Here is a 21158-nt window from a genome sequence, read left to right on the forward strand (position 1 = left end):
ACTGCCACATGAAAGAAAATGGACAAAGTCTCATACACCAGATCTGATTATTGGGAATCCAGATGCTGGAGTACAAACCAGAACTGCAACAGCAAATGAGTGTTTATTTCATTCATTTTTATCTCAAACAGAACCAAAGAAAGTGGAAGAAGCCTTAAAGGATGCAGACTGGGTAACAGCAATGCAGGAGGAGTTAAATGAATTTGAGAGAAATAAAGTCTGGACACTTGTACCAAGACCAAAGAACAGATCAATTGTTGGTACTAAGTGGGTTTTCAGGAACAAAACAGACAGTGATGGTGTAATTACAAGAAATAAAGCCAGACTGGTGGCTAAAGGATACTCTCAACAAGAAGGAATTGACTATGATGAGACTTTTGCCCCAGTTGCCAGATTGGAAGCAATCAGAATTTTCTTGGCTTATGCAGCACACAAGAAATTCAAAGTGTTTCAGATGGATGTCAAGAGTGCTTTTCTCAATGGGGAGCTGGAGGAAGAAGTATATGTTGAACAACCTCCAGGATTTGTGGACACTAAATTTCCAGATCATGTCTACAGATTGGATAAAGCACTGTATGGACTAAAGCAAGCACCAAGAGCATGGTATGAAACTCTGGCTCAATTTCTTTTGGACAGTGGTTTCAACAGAGGTACAATTGATAAAACTCTATTTTATCTCAACCATGGTAATGATCTGCTGTTAGTACAAGTTTATGTAGATGATATTATTTTTGGGTCTACTAATCCTAAACTCTGTGAGAGATTCTCTAAGCTTATGCAGTCCAGATATCAAATGAGCATGGTGGGAGAGATGAGCTACTTTTTGGGACTTCAAGTCAAACAGACTGATGAGGGTATTTTCATTAATCAGTCTAAATATACCAGGAACTTGCTAAAGAAATTTGGCATGCAGGATAGCTCAGCTGCCACCACTCCAATGGCAACTGCCACTAAGTTAGATAAAGATACTGGATCACCAGTAGAAATTACTAACTATAGAGGTATGATAGGCTCACTTCTATATCTGACTGCTAGTAGACCTGATATCATGTTTGCAACCTGTCTTTGTGCAAGATTTCAAGCAGATCCAAGAGAACCACACCTTGTAGCAGTCAAAAGGATTTTCAAATATCTCAAGGGAACAGTTGAGATGGGACTCTGGTATCCCAGAGAATCAGACTTTACACTGATTGGTTACTCTGATGCAGATTTTGCAGGATGCAAAATAGACAGAAAAAGTACAAGTGGGAGCTGTCAATTTCTAGGAGGAAGATTAGTTTCTTGGTTCAGTAAGAAACAAAAATCTATTTCCACATCCACTGCAGAAGCAGAGTATATTGCTGCAGGAAGCTGCTGTGCTCAGATTTTATGGATGAAGAATCAACTACTGGATTATGGGTTAACTCTGACTCAAATTCCTATTTATTGTGATAACCAAAGTGCTATTGCTATGACAGGAAATCCAGTACAGCACTCCATGACCAAGCACATCAGCATAAGGTATCATTTTATCAGAGAACATGTGATGGAAGGAACAGTAGAGCTTCACTTTGTTCCAACAGATCAGCAGTTGGCAGATATCTTCACCAAACCTCTGGCTGAAGCAACATTCACAAGGCTTGTAAACGAATTAGGGATGATCTCTGGTCCTCTCTAAACTCTGATACATTGCATAATACTATATCTGTTAATGTTTGTTATTGTTAACATGATCTACAACTGCATCTGTTATTCTCTGATCAAGACTCTGATGATTATACTCTGATTTGATAAACTCTGATATTTAAACTCTGACCCGACAAACTCTGATTACTTGAATTTTTCTTGATGAAAGATATTCCTGTGAAGAATATGTTGCACTTAATTGAATCTAGTCATAAGCCTCTCTAAAGTCTGAACTTTGTGATATTACAGCTGTGGAAATCCTTAACACACAACACATGAGTTAATTTTGTTACCTAGACTGTCTTACTTCTTAAATATTAGATATGTACTCAGAAAAGAATCTGCTTTTCTCCTCTTATGAGCTAAGAGTTAATATATTTCAGTTATGGATCCCCAAGATATTTCTTCTCAGAAAAGAAAATCAAAAGAAAAGAAAAACAAAAGAAATAATCTCAGGTACTCCTTTGAGATCTTAGAAAATTTGTGAAAGGAAAGAACCAAGTGCACTGCTGGTATTAAGCAAATGCATCAAAAATTGAAACAATTTTTTTTGGTGACTTTTCACATTCTCTGATTACTGGAGAAATACTCTGAGAAAACAAAAAGTCTAAATAAAGGTTATGACTCACTTACCATGAGGAGTTTCCTTTCAAAAGACATTTGTGATTCCAAGAGAAGAAATAAGTATACTCTGATCCATTTGTGAGAAACTCGGCTTATGAGATGCTTAAAACATTTTCTTATTATCTGATTCTTTCTAATATTAGTTAAGAAATTTGACAATCTCTGTGACATTAGAATATTCATGTTAACACACACCTCACTCCACTTCTGTGATTAACAATTTTTCTTTGGCTTCGAGTAATTTTTGACTAGAGTTCAATAAATATTTGCAAACTCTGAGGAGCAAGTGTTGTTAAAACCTTGAATATTTATCTCTCTCCATTACAAGATTCAATAATCTCTCTTTGGTTTGTCACTTAATAAGTCATTTATTTAAACTCTGGTCAATGGTCAGCCTCTGATCGAAGTCCGAGTTAAAATAAATATTTTGGTCAGGTAATATTAGATTTTAATTATCAAACGGTAGAAAAACCATTTGAATTCCTGAGTGGAGAAAAACACGGTAATTATTTGTGTCTTATTGGTAACCGGTGCATGTTTGTTCAGATTCACACGCCACTCATAATTACCTCTCCACTACCACATCTTTTTACCGTTTAGAACCTGCCACGTGCCCCACTACAGCTTTTATCTCACACCAACATGCGTATACATATATATCTTGTCAGAAATTGAAATTTTTCATTTCTCACACACGATCTTTACTCTCTCTCTCTCTCAAACCCTCTTCACGATTTCTCTCCAACATTTTGTCAAACACCACACCTGCATAACCTCAAACTCTCATTTTTGTTTCAGAAATCATGTCGACTACTGCCTTCGAGTACAATGGAGCAAAATTTGTCACCAACAACTACTCAGCTATTCTGGATAATGATGAAGCACCCAAGGAGTTTCATCTTATTCAAGATTTCTTAGCTCACAGTGAGCTGATGTATGCTCTGACTCAACCAGAGCTAATCTCTCCTTCTCAAGTCCTCACTCTCTGGAGATCAGCAAACTACGATGATGGAGGTGAAAATGGTTCTCCATCTCTTACATGCAACTATGAAGGTCAAGAGTATGCTATCTCACCAGCAACCATCAGGAAGGCTCTTCATCTTCCTGAAGAAAAGAAATATGATGCTTCAGTACCTACTCAGACTTTGCGTGATATGATGATCTTTCTCGGGTATTCTGCAAGCACAGACAAAATGGGGGAACTTAAGCGTCCACATCTCTGCAAGGAGTGGAGCTTCTTTTATGATTGTATTACCAGGGCTTTCGGCAACAAATGTAGCAACTTTGATGCCATCCCCATCTTCAGTCAACAGATTGGGTACTCTCTGATTCATAATCTCAAATTTGATATTGCTACATCTATCTTGAGATTCATTGGTGATAGGAGAAAAGAGAATATGAATATAGTCTATTATGCTAGATTCTGTCAGCTTATATTCTCTTATTGTTTTCCTGATGTGCCCATTCCTGAAACTAGTAATGAATTACCCTTTAAGATCACCAAACGTGCCTTTACTGATCTTATTAAGAAAGATAGCAAGAAACCACAGGTGCCTGTATTTGCCATTCCTGTGACTGTACAGGATAAATTAAGAGCAGCTCTACCTGATAAGTATTCAGCTCTATTCTCTGATGAGAATGCACCACAGCCTTCACCTTCTACTGTTGATCCAGAACCAGTCCCAACCTCTGGTCCTTCCCAAAAGGGGCCAGTTGTAAAATCTACTCACACACTACCCTCTGGTTCTTCCCAACAAGAACCAGTTGAAAAATGTTCACCCAAGAGGATTCTCAGGTCTTCTAAATCCCCAACCAAACCCTCCCCTCCTCTCAGAAAAAGAAGATTTCTTCAGAAAATCTCAGATTCTGAGTCAGAAGAAGACATTCCTCCTCCTCCACCAGCAAAGAGACTGAGAAAGAAAATAGAGCCAACCTCTATTACTGATCTGACTGTGGAACCACCACAGTCAGAGGATCCTGAACTACCCTTGATTCCATTCTCTGATCACTCTGCAGAGCCACTTTTGATTCAACCTATCTCTGCAATGCCACTTGAAGAGAAAATTGCAGCTGATACTGACATATCAGAAAAACCATCTGATGCACCTGGTCAATCAGAGGATGCACAAATAGAAATGGTCCTTCAGCTAATTCAAGACTCTTTAGTTCAACCTGATGATATTGTTGCAGCTCCTGTTCAGGAGATTCAAATGGCAGAAACCTCTCAGGCAGCTACTGAAGCTCTAGAGTCACATACTCTGAGTATTTTTCTTGCAGATGATGATGATGGGACAGAAGTCACATCAACCCCTATAATCTCTGAGCCAGTCAGAGAAACTTCACCAGCAAGGGCTGATTTCCCAGTTAAAACACTGTCACCAGTTAGGGAATCCACTCCCTTTATAGCTCCTGCAGTTCCAGGTTCTCCTCTTCCATTCTCTGAGTCTGCCAGAAGGAGAATCTGTCACTTGTCCTATAATCACAGAATGTGCAGAACCACAACACCTTCAGTGGAAGATAGACTTGTCTCTATTGAAGCTGCTCAGGCTTCAATGAATTATACTCTGGCAGATTTGAGTGCTTCTGTAGCACAGCTGGTCCAGGTTCTCACCTCTGCTGATGTCAAAAAGGGGGAGAAAACATTCAAAGACAAATGCAAACCTGATCAGAAATTAAAAAGAAAAAAGCCAGATGATGATGAGGAACAAAAAGGGGAAATGAACAAACAGCAAAAGCTGAAGTTGCTGCAGAGAAGTGAAGAAACAAAGAAGAACAATAGAGAAGCAGTAGTAAACTCTGAGAGACCACCCAGAGATTCTCAAAAACACAAATCCATGGAGTTGACTGTTGTAACTCAAGCTCAGAGCATAACCAAAGCTGTCAGAGATTCAGATGCTATATCTAAAGAGATAGATCTTGTGAACTCTGAAGTGGAGAAGAAGAAAGAAAAACTGGTTATTGAAGCTGAAAAGCTAATTGAAGCTGGAGACCCTGAGTCTCAGAAATTTTGTCAAACTCTGAAGTTCAGAGGCAAAGAAACCACTCTCTTCTATAAATCTCCTTCCTTGCAAGCAATTGATGAAGCCATGGCAAGGAAAATTTTTGAAAAAGAAAATCCAGGAGTTGACATTGAGGCCATCAGACTTGAAGAAGAAAGATTGGCTGCTGAGAAGAAGAAGGTCAGCAAAACAAAGTCTGATGAGCAAGGACAGATTACTGATTCCTCTCAGAAGCAGAAAATTCCAAAGCAAAAGGGAATAGTAATCAGTGAAGTAAACTACACTGATATCAACAGACCAAGAACTAGATCTCAGACTCAATCTGAATCTGATATAGCAGACAAAGGAAAGAAACCTGTTGATGGAGTTCCTTCAGCTACTCCTGTGATAAAGAAGTCAATGATCAAGATAGCATCAGAGATTCCTTCTAAGAGGATGCTAGAGCTGAGCAGAAATGCAAATATAATTACTGATGTATCTGATCAAGTTATAGAAAGAGAAGCTGGATTAATCAGAAGAAGAAGAGGTGAAAGCAAGCAAATATCTGATATAGCTTTAACCTCTGACAATGCTCAAGTTAAAGTTTCAGTTGAAGAAGAGAAAGTTGAAGACACTAAAGCCTCTTGGTTAAAGTTAAATTCTGAGAAGACTCAAGATCAGAAGAAGAAAAAGAGTTTATATGGGAGTCTTGGTACAAATCTGTACAAAGAAAGTTCACTGCTCACCAGAATCAGATCTCATGGAACTAGAGGAAAAGAAGCTTATGACTGGACTGGTCTTGGTCACAGAAAAGAAAAGATTCAAACAGGCTCAGCAACTACTTTCAGAGATCCTTATTCTCTGACTGAAAAAGTAGGAGAAGCTGTTACACAGAAAGATCTTGACAAAGTTGAGTCAGTACAGATTCTGGTAGACACTCATGATGGGAAAGAAGATAAAGAAAAGATTGCTATATTTCTAGAATCTGGCAGAGTGTACAGGATATCAGAAGCTGATTTATTGCTGAAATCTCTGAGAGAACTGGAGCATTTTCACTATATGTTGGAGATCAAGAATGAAGCTACTCAGAGGTGGTCAGATCTGATGAAGAAAACAATCAGTGAAAAGAGAAGATTCTATGGAATAAAGTCTGATGAGGAATACATTCCACAAATATCTCAAGATGATGGTACTGAAATCAGCATGGAAAAGAATAGCTCTGTCATGGAGACTATTGCAAACACCAGAATCTTGGGTTATAATAATGAAGCAGACAGGCCTAGAGTCATTCAGTTGGGAGAAGCAATGAAGAGAAGCAAAGCTAATGCTTTGAGATCAGCCATATACCAGACAGGAGATGAAGATGAAGAATTGAAGACTGTCAAAGCTCAAATGATACAAACTCTGAAACAAATTGAAGAAGATCTGATTACCAAGTTTGTTAAGGAGAGCTATGGGTATAGACTGATTGAATAATTAGTTCTGCTGTGATCTGTAAGTTGTAATTAGTTCTGCCTATTCTGTGAGTATTAATTTATTTATGCAGATCAGTTACTTCATGCATTTGTCCTTGATTGTTTTTGACATCATCAGTAAATATATAGAACTTGTTCATTCTGTCTAATGTACAAGTTGGGGGAGATTGTTACATATTTGATGATGTCATAGGTATCTAACTTGTTTAGTGTGCAGAAGCAAATATCAGAGTTTAGCTGGAAATCAGAGTTTAACAACTGCCAGCTGGATCAGAGTTTAAGCGATGATCAGAGTTTGCAGGCGGCTGGTTTTCAGGAGCATATCTGACTAAGTAAGGAAGATAAAGATCAAGAGAGATTGTGCAGATCAGGACAGCAGAAGGATAGCTACTGATTAGATTATTTTAGGAAGCAGATAATTGTAAATCAATCAGTAGATATCATGTAACTGTGTATATAAACACAGCTTAGGGTTTACTCTAGATGAGTTATCGATTGAATAGTATTCGTGTAACCTAGCAGCTCTTAGTGATAAAGTATAAATCACTAAGAGATTATTTGTAAACTACTGCGTTTTGTGAATAAGAGTTTATTGAATTATTCTCTTATACTTGTGTTTGTCTTGGATTGTGTTCACTATATTATTATATATAGTGAGTTTAATCGGCCTAACAGCCCCTAAGACTCACTAAGATTTATTACTCTCTCCGTTTCAAAATACATGTACACCTTAAAAAAGAAAGTTTATTTCAAAATACATGTCCACTTCAATTTTCAATGTAAATTATATTTCTAAAATCAACTCAGCTTCACATATTTCAAATTTATATTTACAAGGTCAACCATATGGCACTTATTACGTTCAATTAATGACTTAATACACCTTTTTTTTCTCGAAATCCAATTTTTATAAATTATGTGATTTTTGAAAGTGGACATGTAATTTGAAACGGAGGGAATATTAAGTTTGAGTTTGTAATTTGTTAGGGTTCTTTAATTTGAATTTTTAAGATTTTCTCAAAAGTTTTGGTTCCACCTAAGCTTAGGGCACAACCCAATTAAGTTGCATGATGGCTTGTTGGGGATACCACCAAGTTAGATTATTACTATTATTGTTATTATTAATACGATATCTGCTCATCAAATCAAAAAATATTAAATAAATAGTAATTCGTATACTTAGATTTCACTCGGCGCCCCGACAATTTTTTTTGATTATCCCCGGCTTAAGATGAAACAAATATGAAGACATCCTCATGGTGAGCAAATTGAAGACTAATTTCTATGGCACTTAGTATATTTGACAAATTAGACATGTCATGTTGCCTAACTAGTACTTAGCTCCTGAATCTAATCAACATTCCCCATCAAAATTTATGAGACAGGTATCCACTAGATCCTAATCTTCCATGAAATGTTAGTTAATAATGTCCATTCATATATAAGATGGTGACTTATTAAGTTCTTAAAACTAGAAAACGAAAGCTACTATTAGTAAGAATCTAAGAAAAGCCTACAGAAATGTAGCGGTTCGTATTAGTTCCAATCCTATGAAACAAAAATGTGTACCTTAATTATGTCTCTATTTTTATCATTAAAAATCACCAATGAGAAAACGACAAGTGGTGAATGATTTGAAGTATGACTTTGTGTAAGCCTCTTTTTTTTTTTTTTAACTCTTTTTTCTATTTTGTAGAAGGGCTTTGATCAAATATTCAAAAATATTACCTTAACATTTGAACAACGATATCTGTATTTATTAATAGTATAAAAATAATATGTTTAACTAATCAAACTTCTTAAGATACGTATAAAAATCTATAAAAAAATAAAAAATAGTTATAAAAGGTAAATAGTAATTCACAATTGAGAAGAGGATGTTACATAGGAATCACATGGATGCCTTCATGTATAATACTTGGCTTTTAAATATCACATGGACCCGATATAAAAATTGGTGAAAAGTCACATGGCCACAATCAAAATATGATTATGAATGCCCTTCTTTGTTGTTCATAAATAAACATCCTTTACTTTCTAACCAACCACAACCTATATGTGTAATTGGTCTTCGATCTTTTACAAATCGGTTGCTGCCTAGCGTTCGGAGTATTCAATTGATGTTGTTTTGTCCTTTATTATTTTTTTGGGCAATCGCATAAATGTAATCGCTTTCAGAGTAGGGATGTTGTCGTTCATGAGCTCCATAGCATTAATATTGCTAATTCTTTTACTCGGTTATTTAGGGCTTGATGAACATCATGAGCAAAGGAGTTTTTCTCTCTCGAATAATCTCAAATACCACAAGTCATTATGAAAAATTCTGTACACTTAATAAATTATGTTAATTAAAATATTTTAAAATGATTTATTATCAACGTGTTATGGCAATGGATTATACATACACAATAATTATAGATTCAGTTTTGATTTCAAAAAAATCTATTTAATTATTATCAATTAGGTTGCAATTTGACGATAAATATATATATTTTAGCTATAATAATTTAAAATAAAAATGAAAACAATAAATATATGAATGCAAGTTCTCTAATTTCAAGTATTGCTTATATAGGCATCTAGCAGGTAGAACAGAAGATGGTTCGTTTCGCTTAAATTCACTTTGACTTTTCGACAAAATTGAAAGTGAAAAAATTGAAAATCAAAATTGTAACCAAATTACAGATTCGGTTTGGATTTCGAAAAAGTATTTTTGATCAGTATCAATTTGATGATGGATGATATATATAAGGTCGAAGAGTTTGAAAATAAAGTATGAAGAAAAACATAACCCACAAATTAGTTGAAAGCTGAAAACGCTAAACTGCTGGAGCGCTAACTACTTGCGGCAACATTAGTACTATCAATTAATCAATCTAAATACGAAGTAAATGACTAGTGTACAACACATAAAACCTCAACCACAAAACTACTTTTTGCTAACTACTTTATCGCTCTCAAACTTGACTTTGGTCCGGGACTGTCATGAATTCGTGAATGTGGTTTACACTGTGACTTTTTACATGAATTTTATTTTTATATGTTACTGCAAAATTAACAGCAGCTTAATTCGGTGAAACCTGTAAATATAAACGACAGAAACAAATATTGAAATTATTGTTCTAGCATCACCAAGAAAACACAATATATCATACATGGCATGATATGAATACATCATACATGAAAGGGCTCCAGACCCTCGGACCCTCCGGTGGTGTTAAGTCATTTCTGGTCCCTGTAACTGGTTGCAAACATAGATAGACATTAATACGAAAATATTCAAATTAAATTATTCATGTTCTTTTTCCTTTTTCCTTTTTCATAATAATTTGTATTAAATTTCGGGTATCTTTTTAATTTATTAAATTAAAAATAAAATTTAATTTAATTCACTTGCAAAATTATCACGTGCATAACTATATTCAACATAAATGATAGGACTGAATATTAAGTTGTTCATACACTCATATCATTAAATCAATTAGTCATTTTTTTTTGACACAATTAGTCATATTATTAAATCAATTAAAATTAAAAGTCTTAGACAAAAAGTTAGTAAAATTTGAAGGGAGTTATATACTGAACCGCTAATAATATTTTAACACTAAAAATCAATTTTTTTAAAAAAATATAGCAATATTGATAATCATTTAACTTTAGTGAAATTGATCTACAAGAAATTATAATTAATAATATAATATCAAGATATACACAGGTAAATGATGATTACACAATAATATTAAAAAAATCTCCGACCATACATAATTTTTAGCAAAGAAAAATTAAATATATAATAATAATTATAATTACATAGATTATATATAAAAAAATCAACTTCAACGAGATAATCCTCTTTTTATAATTCTGAATAATTCCCTTGTGCTAGACAAGATTCCACACCAACTATCATATTTCTATGATATATTTTATTTTTGATAAATTAAAATAAATAATAATAATAATATATATTATTTTCAATTAATATAATAAAGTAATATATATTATAATGTCTTAACATAAGTTTATGTTCAATAATAATTTTAAATTTAAAGTTATTATTATAATAATAAGTGTAAATATTTTAAAAATCTCACATTATAAATAATTTTTGAATTATTTGGAAAATGAAATTGATATATATTATATTTAAATGACGATATTAACTTATATATATAATTATAAAAAGAATAATAACCGCTAATTTTTGATTTTATGCTAGGCCTAATTTTTCTTAAATAAATAAACTTTTATAGTCTAACCTAAAAATTATTTTAAAGTCTGCACAAACACAATCTTGGATCAATGCTTGGGTGACATTTCCCGTCAAATGACATTTTGATTTTAATTAGTCCGTTACGGTATTGGTCCATTCTTAAGGGTGGTTTGGTCAGTCAAGTAATTAAGAATCAGAATCTATTTAATTTAAAAATATTATCATGTTATTAATTAAATTAAATTATTTTTTTAATAAAAAATTATAAATATTTTATTATTAATGATGACATTTATTTGTACGTATAAATATTTTTTCTGTTATTATTGTTAATATCTTTTTAAAAAACAAGAAAAGAACAGTAATAATGATACTCGTACCATGGGAATGAAGATTAAAAAAATCCAACTAAAAATGATTTCATATTCCTCATATCCCCAGCCAAACTGCCTCTGTGACACAAATATAACCCCGATTCAAAAGATTTAATATAGACAAAAGTTTATAAATATTAACAGTGTTCATTTTTTACTCTAAATTAGATCTATTCTTTAAATATCATTTATAATAATTTATTAAATATTTGTTATACCCAAAGTTTTGGATTTTATAAAAGGAAATTATCAATTTTATAAGTTTTTTATTAGATTTAACTCTTCTATTTCCGGTTATCAATTAATTATTAATATATTTTTCAACATCATTGCATAACAATACTTCCTCCGTCCCTTATTACTTTTCTCATTTGCCTTGGACACGTTTACCAATGCACACTTTCTATCGTTAATATCTTTGGTTTTATATTAGTATTAAATATAAAAATTTAAAAATTTTATCGTATTAAAATATTCATAAATACGAATCCAACAAGATATATATTTGGTCTTATATATTTATCGTAAATTAATCATTTGTCTCGAACAGTCCCGACATCTCAAATGACCAAACTAAGAAGAAACGAAGAGAGTAATAAAAATTAAAATCCAACCTATGTCAAACAAAACCTATGATATATCCCCCATATCTCTCTCAATATTCTTGAACACAATTCATGTTTGATTTTTTAATATCCACCAACGAACTAGTTATTCCACCTGTTTTCAAATATTTGACGTTTAATTTTTTGACACACAATTCTAAAAAATTTGACTGTATATTTGGAATTATTATTTTTAATTTTTTTTTAATAAAAATATTAATCTTATACTTTAATTCACAAAAAGAAAATTTTAAAAATATTAATCATAACTATGCACTTAAAAAGTGTCAAACGTCCAATATTTGAAAAATGTAAAAAAGCAATACAGGGGCTATAAATGAGAGATATCAGATAACAGAGTACTGGGATCTCAACTCAACTCCCACCGAAACCAACAATACAGCAGCAAGCAGAATTAATGTCTCACAACTGTATTCATGAATCCCATTAATGCTCTCCCAACCACATAAGCTAGCAGGTAGTTGTAATTTTTCAAAGATATTTACCTCAATCCACATTGCCTCATCTCCCCTTCTTTATCTCTATATAAATCTCTCCCTCTCTGTATCATTACCATCACATCATCTCCAACAAATAAAAAATTTCAATCAAAAAAAAGAATCATGGGGACTCAAGCTGTGGAAGAAGAGGTGAGCAAGAACATGTTGAAGGCGAAGATCATCAGCACAAGCCATGTGAAGCCCAAGAAAGCAGTGGGAAGAAGAGAGTGTCAGCTGGTGACTTTTGATCTCCCTTACATAGCCTTTTACTATAACCAGAAGCTGATGATTTACAAAGGGGCGGTTGATTTTGATGATCTTGTGGTGAAAATGAAAGATGGGCTTGCTTTGGTTCTCGAGGAGTTTCATCAACTTGCGGGGAAGCTGGGGAAGGACGAGGATGGTGTGTTTAAGGTGGAGTACGATGATGACATGGATGGTGTCGAGGTGGTGGTCGCGGCGGCGGAGGAGATCAGTGTTGATGAGCTGACCAAGGAGGAGGGAACTGCTAGGTTGAAGGAGCTGGTCCCTTACAATGGTGTCTTGAACTTGGAAGGCCTCCAGAGGCCATTGTTGGGCGTCCAGGTACAATTTTTTTAATTAGAAATAAATAAATTTCTTTCTCATTAAATGTTAACAATGTTAAATTTCGATAATTTTTGAATGCTCTAACATTTTCGTTCGATTATATTTTATTTGTGATAATACCATGATTGTTGAGTTTTGTTGCCTGTGTTACCAATTTAATCTTGCCAAGCGGGTAACGTCTTTCGGAATATAGCATATCTTAAGAAATCGATAGAGTATTGGCAAAATTAATTGTTCGATATATTTGTACTAGTATGTTTGCCCGCTCCGCGGGCTTTACAATTAAATTCTTTATCCAATATTAAGAAAAAATTAAAATTATTTGTTTTCGAAGTTTTTCCATTTAAATTTTTTATTTTATTTATTTTGATAGAGAAACTTTAAATAATTTTGTTTTATTTAAATAACATTAAATATTTAGTTAATATATTTTCTTTCATTTTTTTTGTTTTTTCGCGGATGATTTTTGTTTAGTGAATAAATAGGCATGCAGCAAAACTTTACAACAGGAAGTGCAGGACATTTTTTAAACGAAGAATTAATACAATGAATGGAGTCATTTGGATTAAACTAATTAAAGAGCAGCAAAGAATTAAACAGGAAGAAGCTTTACCTGCCACAATTACAATTAATTTTGAAAGTTTGACATGTATTGGATGATTTCCCAGAAACTGCAAATTAAGGGAGACAAAATTTGAGTCAATTTATTTAAGATATCCATTTACAACCCATATTCCCGATAAATGTTATTTATGTTAACAATGAACATAGCTCTACTGGAAGTATCAGACTTAAAGTCTTATAAAGTAATTATAAAATATCAAACACAAAGATCCCTTTTAGATCTTTTATCAAACATGTACACTGCAATAAATTTGTAAATGTATTAAAATCAGACTGTGCAAGATATATAACCAACAAAATAACGGAAATAATAAGACTATACCATACCCATCCACTTGAGTTACAAAGCTCAGTGTACTATTACAATCAACGTGGCCAAATTCAAACTGATCTTGACCTAATAACAGATATAGGCAAACCACACTAATTACAGGAGCAAACAACACATACATAACAAAATCTATACAAATTATAAAAGGAAGAGAGGAGATGGGTTACAAAAAATTACCCAACTCCTATGCCGACGACTTGAGAGGGCTTCTTTCTAAAGAATCCATGTATTACAACTGAAAAACTATATAAACGAAGAAGTGATACAATGAATGGAGACACTTGGATTACAATGAAAAGCGGCGAAAAACAAAATGGGATCAGAAGCTTTACCTGCGGAAGGAGTTAAATTTGAAAATTTTGAATGTAGTAAGATGATTTTGGAGGAGAGAATCGTAGAGAGAGGGATGGGCAACACGTGGAGCTTTGGTAAGGGAAAGGAAGGTGTGGATGACACCAACGTATACATACGGGTATTGTACATAAGTGTTTCTGGAAATACAACAAATACACATGGGTGGAATGGTCATTTCAAGGGTAAAAAAACAACAGCTTTTATAATATAGATAGATTCATAAGCATATAGACAATTTGTGTCTTGATTAGTGCATTGCCTAGGCTTAAAGCAAAAAGGATTTTCTTCACTATATACTACTAGTAGTACTTGTTTTGAGAGACACTCTATACATTGACAACCTACGAGTTGTAAAATGGTTTCACATTTCATTTCCGTGTCTTTTTAAGCAAATTATTAATTATAAAAAAATGCACTAATACATTGAACTGGATCATATATTCATCTCTTGCTAATTACTTCCTGCAAGCTACTTTGCCTTTAAAGTCTATAGCCAGTGAGTTTCGGAATAAAAAAGCAGATGGATGTTTGTTATACGAGTATTTATATAGTGGTTCCATTTAAATTGTCAGAATAAATCTGAATGTCTTTTTTTGGGAGAAATACACTGAGCTGATTTAAGTGGTGTATAATAGTAAGTACACAAGTAAAAAAGCCTTGAATTTGGCTTCTATTCCGGGGCACAATGACAGAATATGTGGTGGGGTCAGTCCATTGTAATCTACAATATTTAAATGAAGATTTTGTTTTTATATTTTTATTTACAGTATTTATGAAATTTTAAAATATCATTAATTAAACTTCCAACCACCTTTGGATCTGACATCATTAATACATTTTTGTTTCCATCCAAAAGCTTACCAAGCTCAAGGATGGGTTTGTGATCGGGTGTGCTTTCAACCATGCTATCTTAGATGGTACCGCCACGTGGCACTTCATGAACTCCTGGGCCCAGATATGCAGAGGGGCCACCTCCATTTCCGTCACTCCTTTCCTGGACCGTACCAAGGCACGTGATACGCGCGTGAAGCTCGACCTCACACCCCCTGCAGCTGCCGCACCTCAAAACGGTGACGTGCCAAAGGCGGTCCCACCACCCCTCAGAGAGAAAGTGTTCAAGTTTTCTGAGTCAGCAATTGACCAAATCAAAGCAAAAGTCAACGAAAAACCAAGTGAGGACTCAAAGCCCTTCTCAACATTTCAAGCCCTCTCTACACACGTGTGGAATGCAGTCACACGTGCCAGGCAGCTCAAGCCAGAGGACTACACTGTTTTCACCATCTTCGCAGACTGCCGCAAAAGGGTGGACCCACCAATGCCTGAGAGTTACTTCGGAAACCTGATTCAGGCCATATTCACTGTCACTGCAGCTGGATTGTTGCTAGCCAATCCACCCGAATTCGGAGCAAAACTTGTGCAACAAGCCATTGTCATGCACGATGCAAAAGCCATCAACAAGCGTAATGATGAATGGGAGAGCAACCCTATAATCTTCCAATACAAAGATGCTGGAGTGAACTGTGTGGCGGTGGGATCCTCACCGCGATTCAACGTGTATGAAGTGGACTTTGGCTACGGAGCACCAGAGAGTGTGAGGAGTGGCTCTAACAACAGGTTTGATGGCATGGTGTACTTGTATCAAGGAAAGAGTGGAGGCAGAAGCATCGACATTGAGATAAGCTTGGATGCCGCGGCAATGGAGAACTTGGAGAAGGACAAGGAGTTTCTCATGGAGGCTTAAGTGTTTCGTATAATTATGTTCTTGTGGAGTACTGTTATTATGTTTGGTTTGCTGTTTAATTTGTTATGTGTTAGTTCCTGTGTTTGAACATGGTGCACATTCTATGTTAAATTGTGGGATGATTGTATTATTCAATAACTTTTGGCGACCTATTTAAGTGTTGAATTTTGCTAAGAAGCTCTTTATATAATCTTGTGATTTGGAGTCCTGGGTAAGAGGTCTATATGCAGGGGCGTCCTGAGCTCAAGTGAGAGCTGACAATTTCTAAGAAACAAAAAGCTTAGCAGATTAAACCTCATATCGTTATATAAAATCAAAGTCAAATTATGATAAATTTGACCAAAGAGCAGAGGAAGTTGGCGTCGACTATGCGGGAACAATAATCAAAGAAACCGGTAGTCCATACGTACACGGTACAACGTTACATGGTTCAAAATTTGCGTCTAGCAACCCAGGACTCTGAAGCGGAGGAATCAGTTTAGTTGATTACGAGGTTGCTCACAAGTCACAGCCCAAATTCCCAGCTTTGAATTATTGAACACAGGCCGGCTCTAACAGGTATACCTGTGTTTTGAAATACTTGTCTGATTGCCAATGACGGAACTAGGAATAATTTTAAGGTGGGGTTCAAAATTGGAAGCAAGTGAGATTGTAAACGACTGATTGAAATTTGAATACTGAACCTCGACATCACATTCATCAAAAGAGAGACGACCATCTCTCTAGGTTGCACTTATTGATTGGATAAAAGGCCAGAAAGAGACCGTTGTTAGGGTGCATTAGCATAAATACAGCAGTAAGAAGCGGCGTCGGAAAAAAAAGTTAACTTATAGAATAAATTTTTTTTTACGCCACATGATGGTTGTAGACCTCCGAACTAACTCAACACTTTACACCAACTAACCCAAAACTTGCAAAGAGAGCAAGTCCAAAGCAGAGAGATAAAGAGTATGTTTAGACTAAGAGAGAGAACGATTTTTTAACGCCACATATGTTTGAATGTATTTGTTAATCAGACTCTCTCTAGACTAACAACAAGTCTAAAGCAGAGAGAGAAAGAGTATGTAAGAATTTACTACAATATATAGATTAGCTAGAACAAGGAGAGAGATATGCAAGAGGTTAACCTAGTGATATAAGATGTTACTGGGATATTGTTGGATCAACATTTTTCATGAAATATCCTAAATTATGACTTAGGATACTAATAAGGAATCTTTTGAACTCGATCTAAGTACCTTAAATTATATTGACAGAAATAATTCAGCGGGGGTTGGAAAAAAAAACACTGGTTTTTCAACGTTAGGGGGGGCTCTAGCATCCCCTAGCCCCCCTCTGGTTCCGCCACTGCTGATTGCATAATTAAAACTTAAAAGGTCTTTGTAGCAACGGATCACACACGGATAACTATTTTTTATTTAGATGGAAATATTGTTGTGATTGCATAATTAAAAGGTCTTTGTAGCAACGGATCACACACCGATAACTATTTTTTATTTAGATGAAAATATTGTTGTGATTGCATAATTAAAAAGTCTTTGTAGTAAGGAGCCGATAAAAATCACTACCTATCTCAAAAGCATGACAAAAAGTCAAAACACTGAGTAAATCTGTAATAGAGCCATGTCCCGACTTAAGGTCAGAGATTTTCCGATTTTAAATTGAAAAATGTTTGTTTGTGTAATAGAAAGCTAACTTAAAGTCAGAAATAAGTTGGAAACTGACTTAAAACCATAATTTAGTTTGAGGTATTTCTTTCAAGAAAATTAATTTTTTTAAACTTTTTTTTGAAAAAGTTTACTCACAAGACATAAATTTTCTTGTTTTATTATTATATTTTTAATAAGTCATAAATCATTAATAAATCAAAATCATCCAAACATATATTCAACTTCTACCGCTAATTTTAGGTTGACTTTACATAATATAATAATACACTTGACATATACAAATATAGTTTATTATTAATATATTAATTAACAAGGCATAATAAATATTAATACAGTGACGAAATTCTAAGTCCGATAATGATCTGTCACCAAATTTCTAATAAAATAAAGTTTACGGAATATAGTTTTTAGTTTGTTTTTGTGGCTAAATAAAATTCTTTAGTGTTCTTTCAGTATCCTATTAGAAAGAATAAATAACTTAATATTCTATTAAGTATTTTATATTAGCAATCAAATACAATAAGTACTCCCTCCGACTAGAATTTAAGATTTTATACCAGTAAAAAGCATTTGTTACCTACTTTAAAATGTAATTGTTAGATTTTAAAATTTTATAAGAATAATTTAAAATTTTAGTTACAATTTATTCGATTGAAGTAGTCGGAGAAATAGACTATTTCGCTAATAATTCAGAGAGTTCGATTTCACTTGAAAACTAATCCAGGGAAAATTAACAATTAAATATTCTGTATGTGTTATTTAAACTGAGTGAATATGATAATTCACTGCAAGGCAAAGGGAGAAGCACTCTCTTGCGTAAGTAGATTCATGAACCAAGTAATCATCCTGCAAAAGAAACATAACCTCTATACTATAAGCTTTAACGCTTATAACGTATTAGCATTTCTTGAGAGTCCATAACTATGGAGACGAACACGTTTAAGCTAAAATTTTTGAGCAAAACCTATGTAAAGCCGAAGAAATTAGTAGGCAGGAAAGTGTGCCAGCTTATTACATTTGATCTCCCTTTCTTATCCATCCAGTACACGCAGAAGATTATAATATACAGAGGGGTCGATTTTGAAAACATGGTAGACAAACTCAAGGATGGCCTAAGTGTGGTTTTGCAAGATTTCTACCAACTTGCTGGGAGCTTAGGGAGAGATGAAGACGGGGTTGTTAGGGTGGAATATGATGATGATTCGAATGGTGTGGAGGTGGTGGTGGCATCCATGGAGGTGAGAGAGGTGTCAGAATTGATGACTGCTGAGAGTGCGAATGACTTAATAGATTTGGTGCCTTTAACTGGTGTTTACAATTTGGAGGGGTTCCATCGTCCATTGCTGGCTATTCAGGTATTGCTTATTCATGTGAATTGTTTTGCGTTTTAGTATTTTATCATCGAAAAATGCTTCATGCACAAAATTTATCATCACTGTGTTGGATTGTTGTTTTAGTATTCAATTATTCATGGTAGCTTAGTCAAATGAGGTGCGGGATAGATCATGTTATTTAGGCGATTATATAGTTGTTGGCGAATTTGTACATGAACAAGGTGCTATGCTAACACTATACACATACTTGTTAGCGGAGATCATGTTATTTAGGCAATTATATAGTTGTTGGTGAATTTGTACATGAACAAGGTGCTATGCTAACACTATACACATACAATTGTTAGCGGATTCTTGAGTCATCGGTATCAAAATTGGTCGTTTATGAGTCCGAGTCTTGAACTTTATTCGATTCGGCTCCTTCTAGCTTTTTTCTGAATATTTTTCAATGGTTACGTACGATAAGCTTTAAGCCTGTTTTTCTTGTGCCCAATGTTTTCACAGACCCTTTTATCATATGCATTTTTGCCTTGGCCTGAGAACATCGATTATCTGTCATTTGTGTTGTTCTTCGTTAAGCCTAACAAGTAACAACATCGAGACCGGAGAGGCTTCACTTCAAAATCCTCATCCGATTTTTCTAAATCTGCAGCTCACAAAACTCAAGGATGGACTGGTACTAGGCTGTGCCTTCAACCATGGCGTCTTGGATGGTACTTCGATGTGGCATTTCATGACTTCATGGGCCAACACGTGCAATAGGTCTCCCACCCTTTTGATCCCACCATTTCTCAACCGCACAGCAGCCCGGAACAGCCGTGTGCCATTCAATTTTCAACCACCAAACCAGGACCTACCACTGATAAGAGACAAAATCTTCAAGTTCTCCAACTCAAAAATTGAAGAAATGAAGTCAATTGTCAATTCAACTCATCCAACGTCTCGGATCCTATCTCAACATTCCAAGCTTTCTCTAGCCATGCGTGGCGTGCAATTACTCGAGCTCGCCAACTGAAGCCAGATGATCACTCTGTTTTAGCCGTTTTTGCAGACATCCGGAAAAGAATAAGTCCTCCCATGCCGAGAACCTACTTTGGAAACCTAATTCAAGCTGCATTTGCAGTTAGTACAGTGGGACTTTTGTTAACGCAGCCACCTTTGTACAGTGCAAAATTGATCCACAAGGCTATTAACCAGAAAGATGCTAAAGCCATTGAAGGAACCTGCAAGTTGTTTGAGAAAAACCCGAAGATCGTTAGGCTTGAGGATGCCGGGCCAAATAGCGTGTTAATGGCAAGCTCACCGAGGTTCAAGGTTTACGACGTGGACTTTGGTTGGGGAAGGCCGGAGAGTGTGAGAAGTGGGATAAACAACCGGTTTGATGGGATGGTGTTTTTGCATGAGGGCAAGAGTGGAGGGAAAAGCATCGATGTAGATATCAGTTTGCAAGCTAATGCTATGAAGAAACTAGAAGCCGACAAGGAGTTCCTTATGGAGCCTTAGAAGTGTGGCGAAAATTTGTCCGTACTCTATAATACGTTTTTGTATTCAAATACATCGATCATCGAATGCTAATTGAACTGTTTCTTTCTTGTATACTGTATACACTAGTACTGGATGTAATATGAATTTGTGCTACTTTGACACTTTGGCTTCAATTTTTATAAGGGTCCAGCTCCTAGCATACGTATGCTAGGGGCCTGTTAAAAATCATACAGTTTCTTGGCCGTTGGATGCATATCCAGCGGCCAGGATTAAAACTAAATTTTAATATGTCTAGCGCTTTTTTAGCGCTGCACGAGGGAAATTCTGTCCAGCGCTAAAAAAGCGCTGGACGGTTTTTAAATCATGACCGCTGATTTGTCCATTGGACTACTGAAAGATTGTGTGTTCGGGCTCCCCAACAATCGATTGCTGGGACCTCGACCCTTTTTTTTTAGCGCTGGACGGTTTTTAAATCATGACCGCTGATTTGTCCATTGGACTACTGAAAGATTGTGTGTTCGGGCTCCCCAACAATCGATTGCTGGGACCTCGACCCTTTTTATAAATGTAACAGTAATAGTCCTCAGGTGTGTGAAG

The 21158-nt window shown here is 35.0% G+C and overlaps 1 protein-coding gene, 1 long non-coding RNA gene and 1 pseudogene across 2 annotated transcripts; 2 read left to right on the top strand and 1 right to left on the bottom strand.

Moving 5' to 3' along the window:
• Positions 1–9597: 9597 nt before the first annotated feature.
• LOC135147334 (uncharacterized) lies at positions 9598–14694 on the bottom strand. Its single transcript, XR_010284839.1, has 3 exons — positions 13974–14694; positions 13636–13693; positions 9598–9983 (listed from the first exon to the last, which is right to left on the bottom strand). It is a non-coding gene; the product is annotated as an uncharacterized LOC135147334 (long non-coding RNA).
• LOC108228109 (BAHD acyltransferase DCR) lies at positions 12357–16279 on the top strand. The gene is made up of 2 exons (XM_017403596.2): positions 12357–13019; positions 15188–16279. Exons 1-2 carry the CDS (start codon positions 12558–12560, stop codon positions 16070–16072), a joined length of 1347 nt encoding a protein of 448 aa, XP_017259085.1. The 5' UTR covers positions 12357–12557; the 3' UTR covers positions 16073–16279.
• A 2275-nt stretch (positions 16280–18554) lies between these two features.
• Positions 18555–20703, top strand: LOC108226313 (BAHD acyltransferase DCR-like; annotated as a pseudogene).
• Positions 20704–21158: the final 455 nt, after the last annotated feature.

Source organism: Daucus carota, chromosome 6 (genome assembly GCF_001625215.2).
Source record: "Daucus carota subsp. sativus chromosome 6, DH1 v3.0, whole genome shotgun sequence".
Classification (NCBI taxonomy): Eukaryota; Viridiplantae; Streptophyta; class Magnoliopsida; order Apiales; family Apiaceae; genus Daucus; species Daucus carota.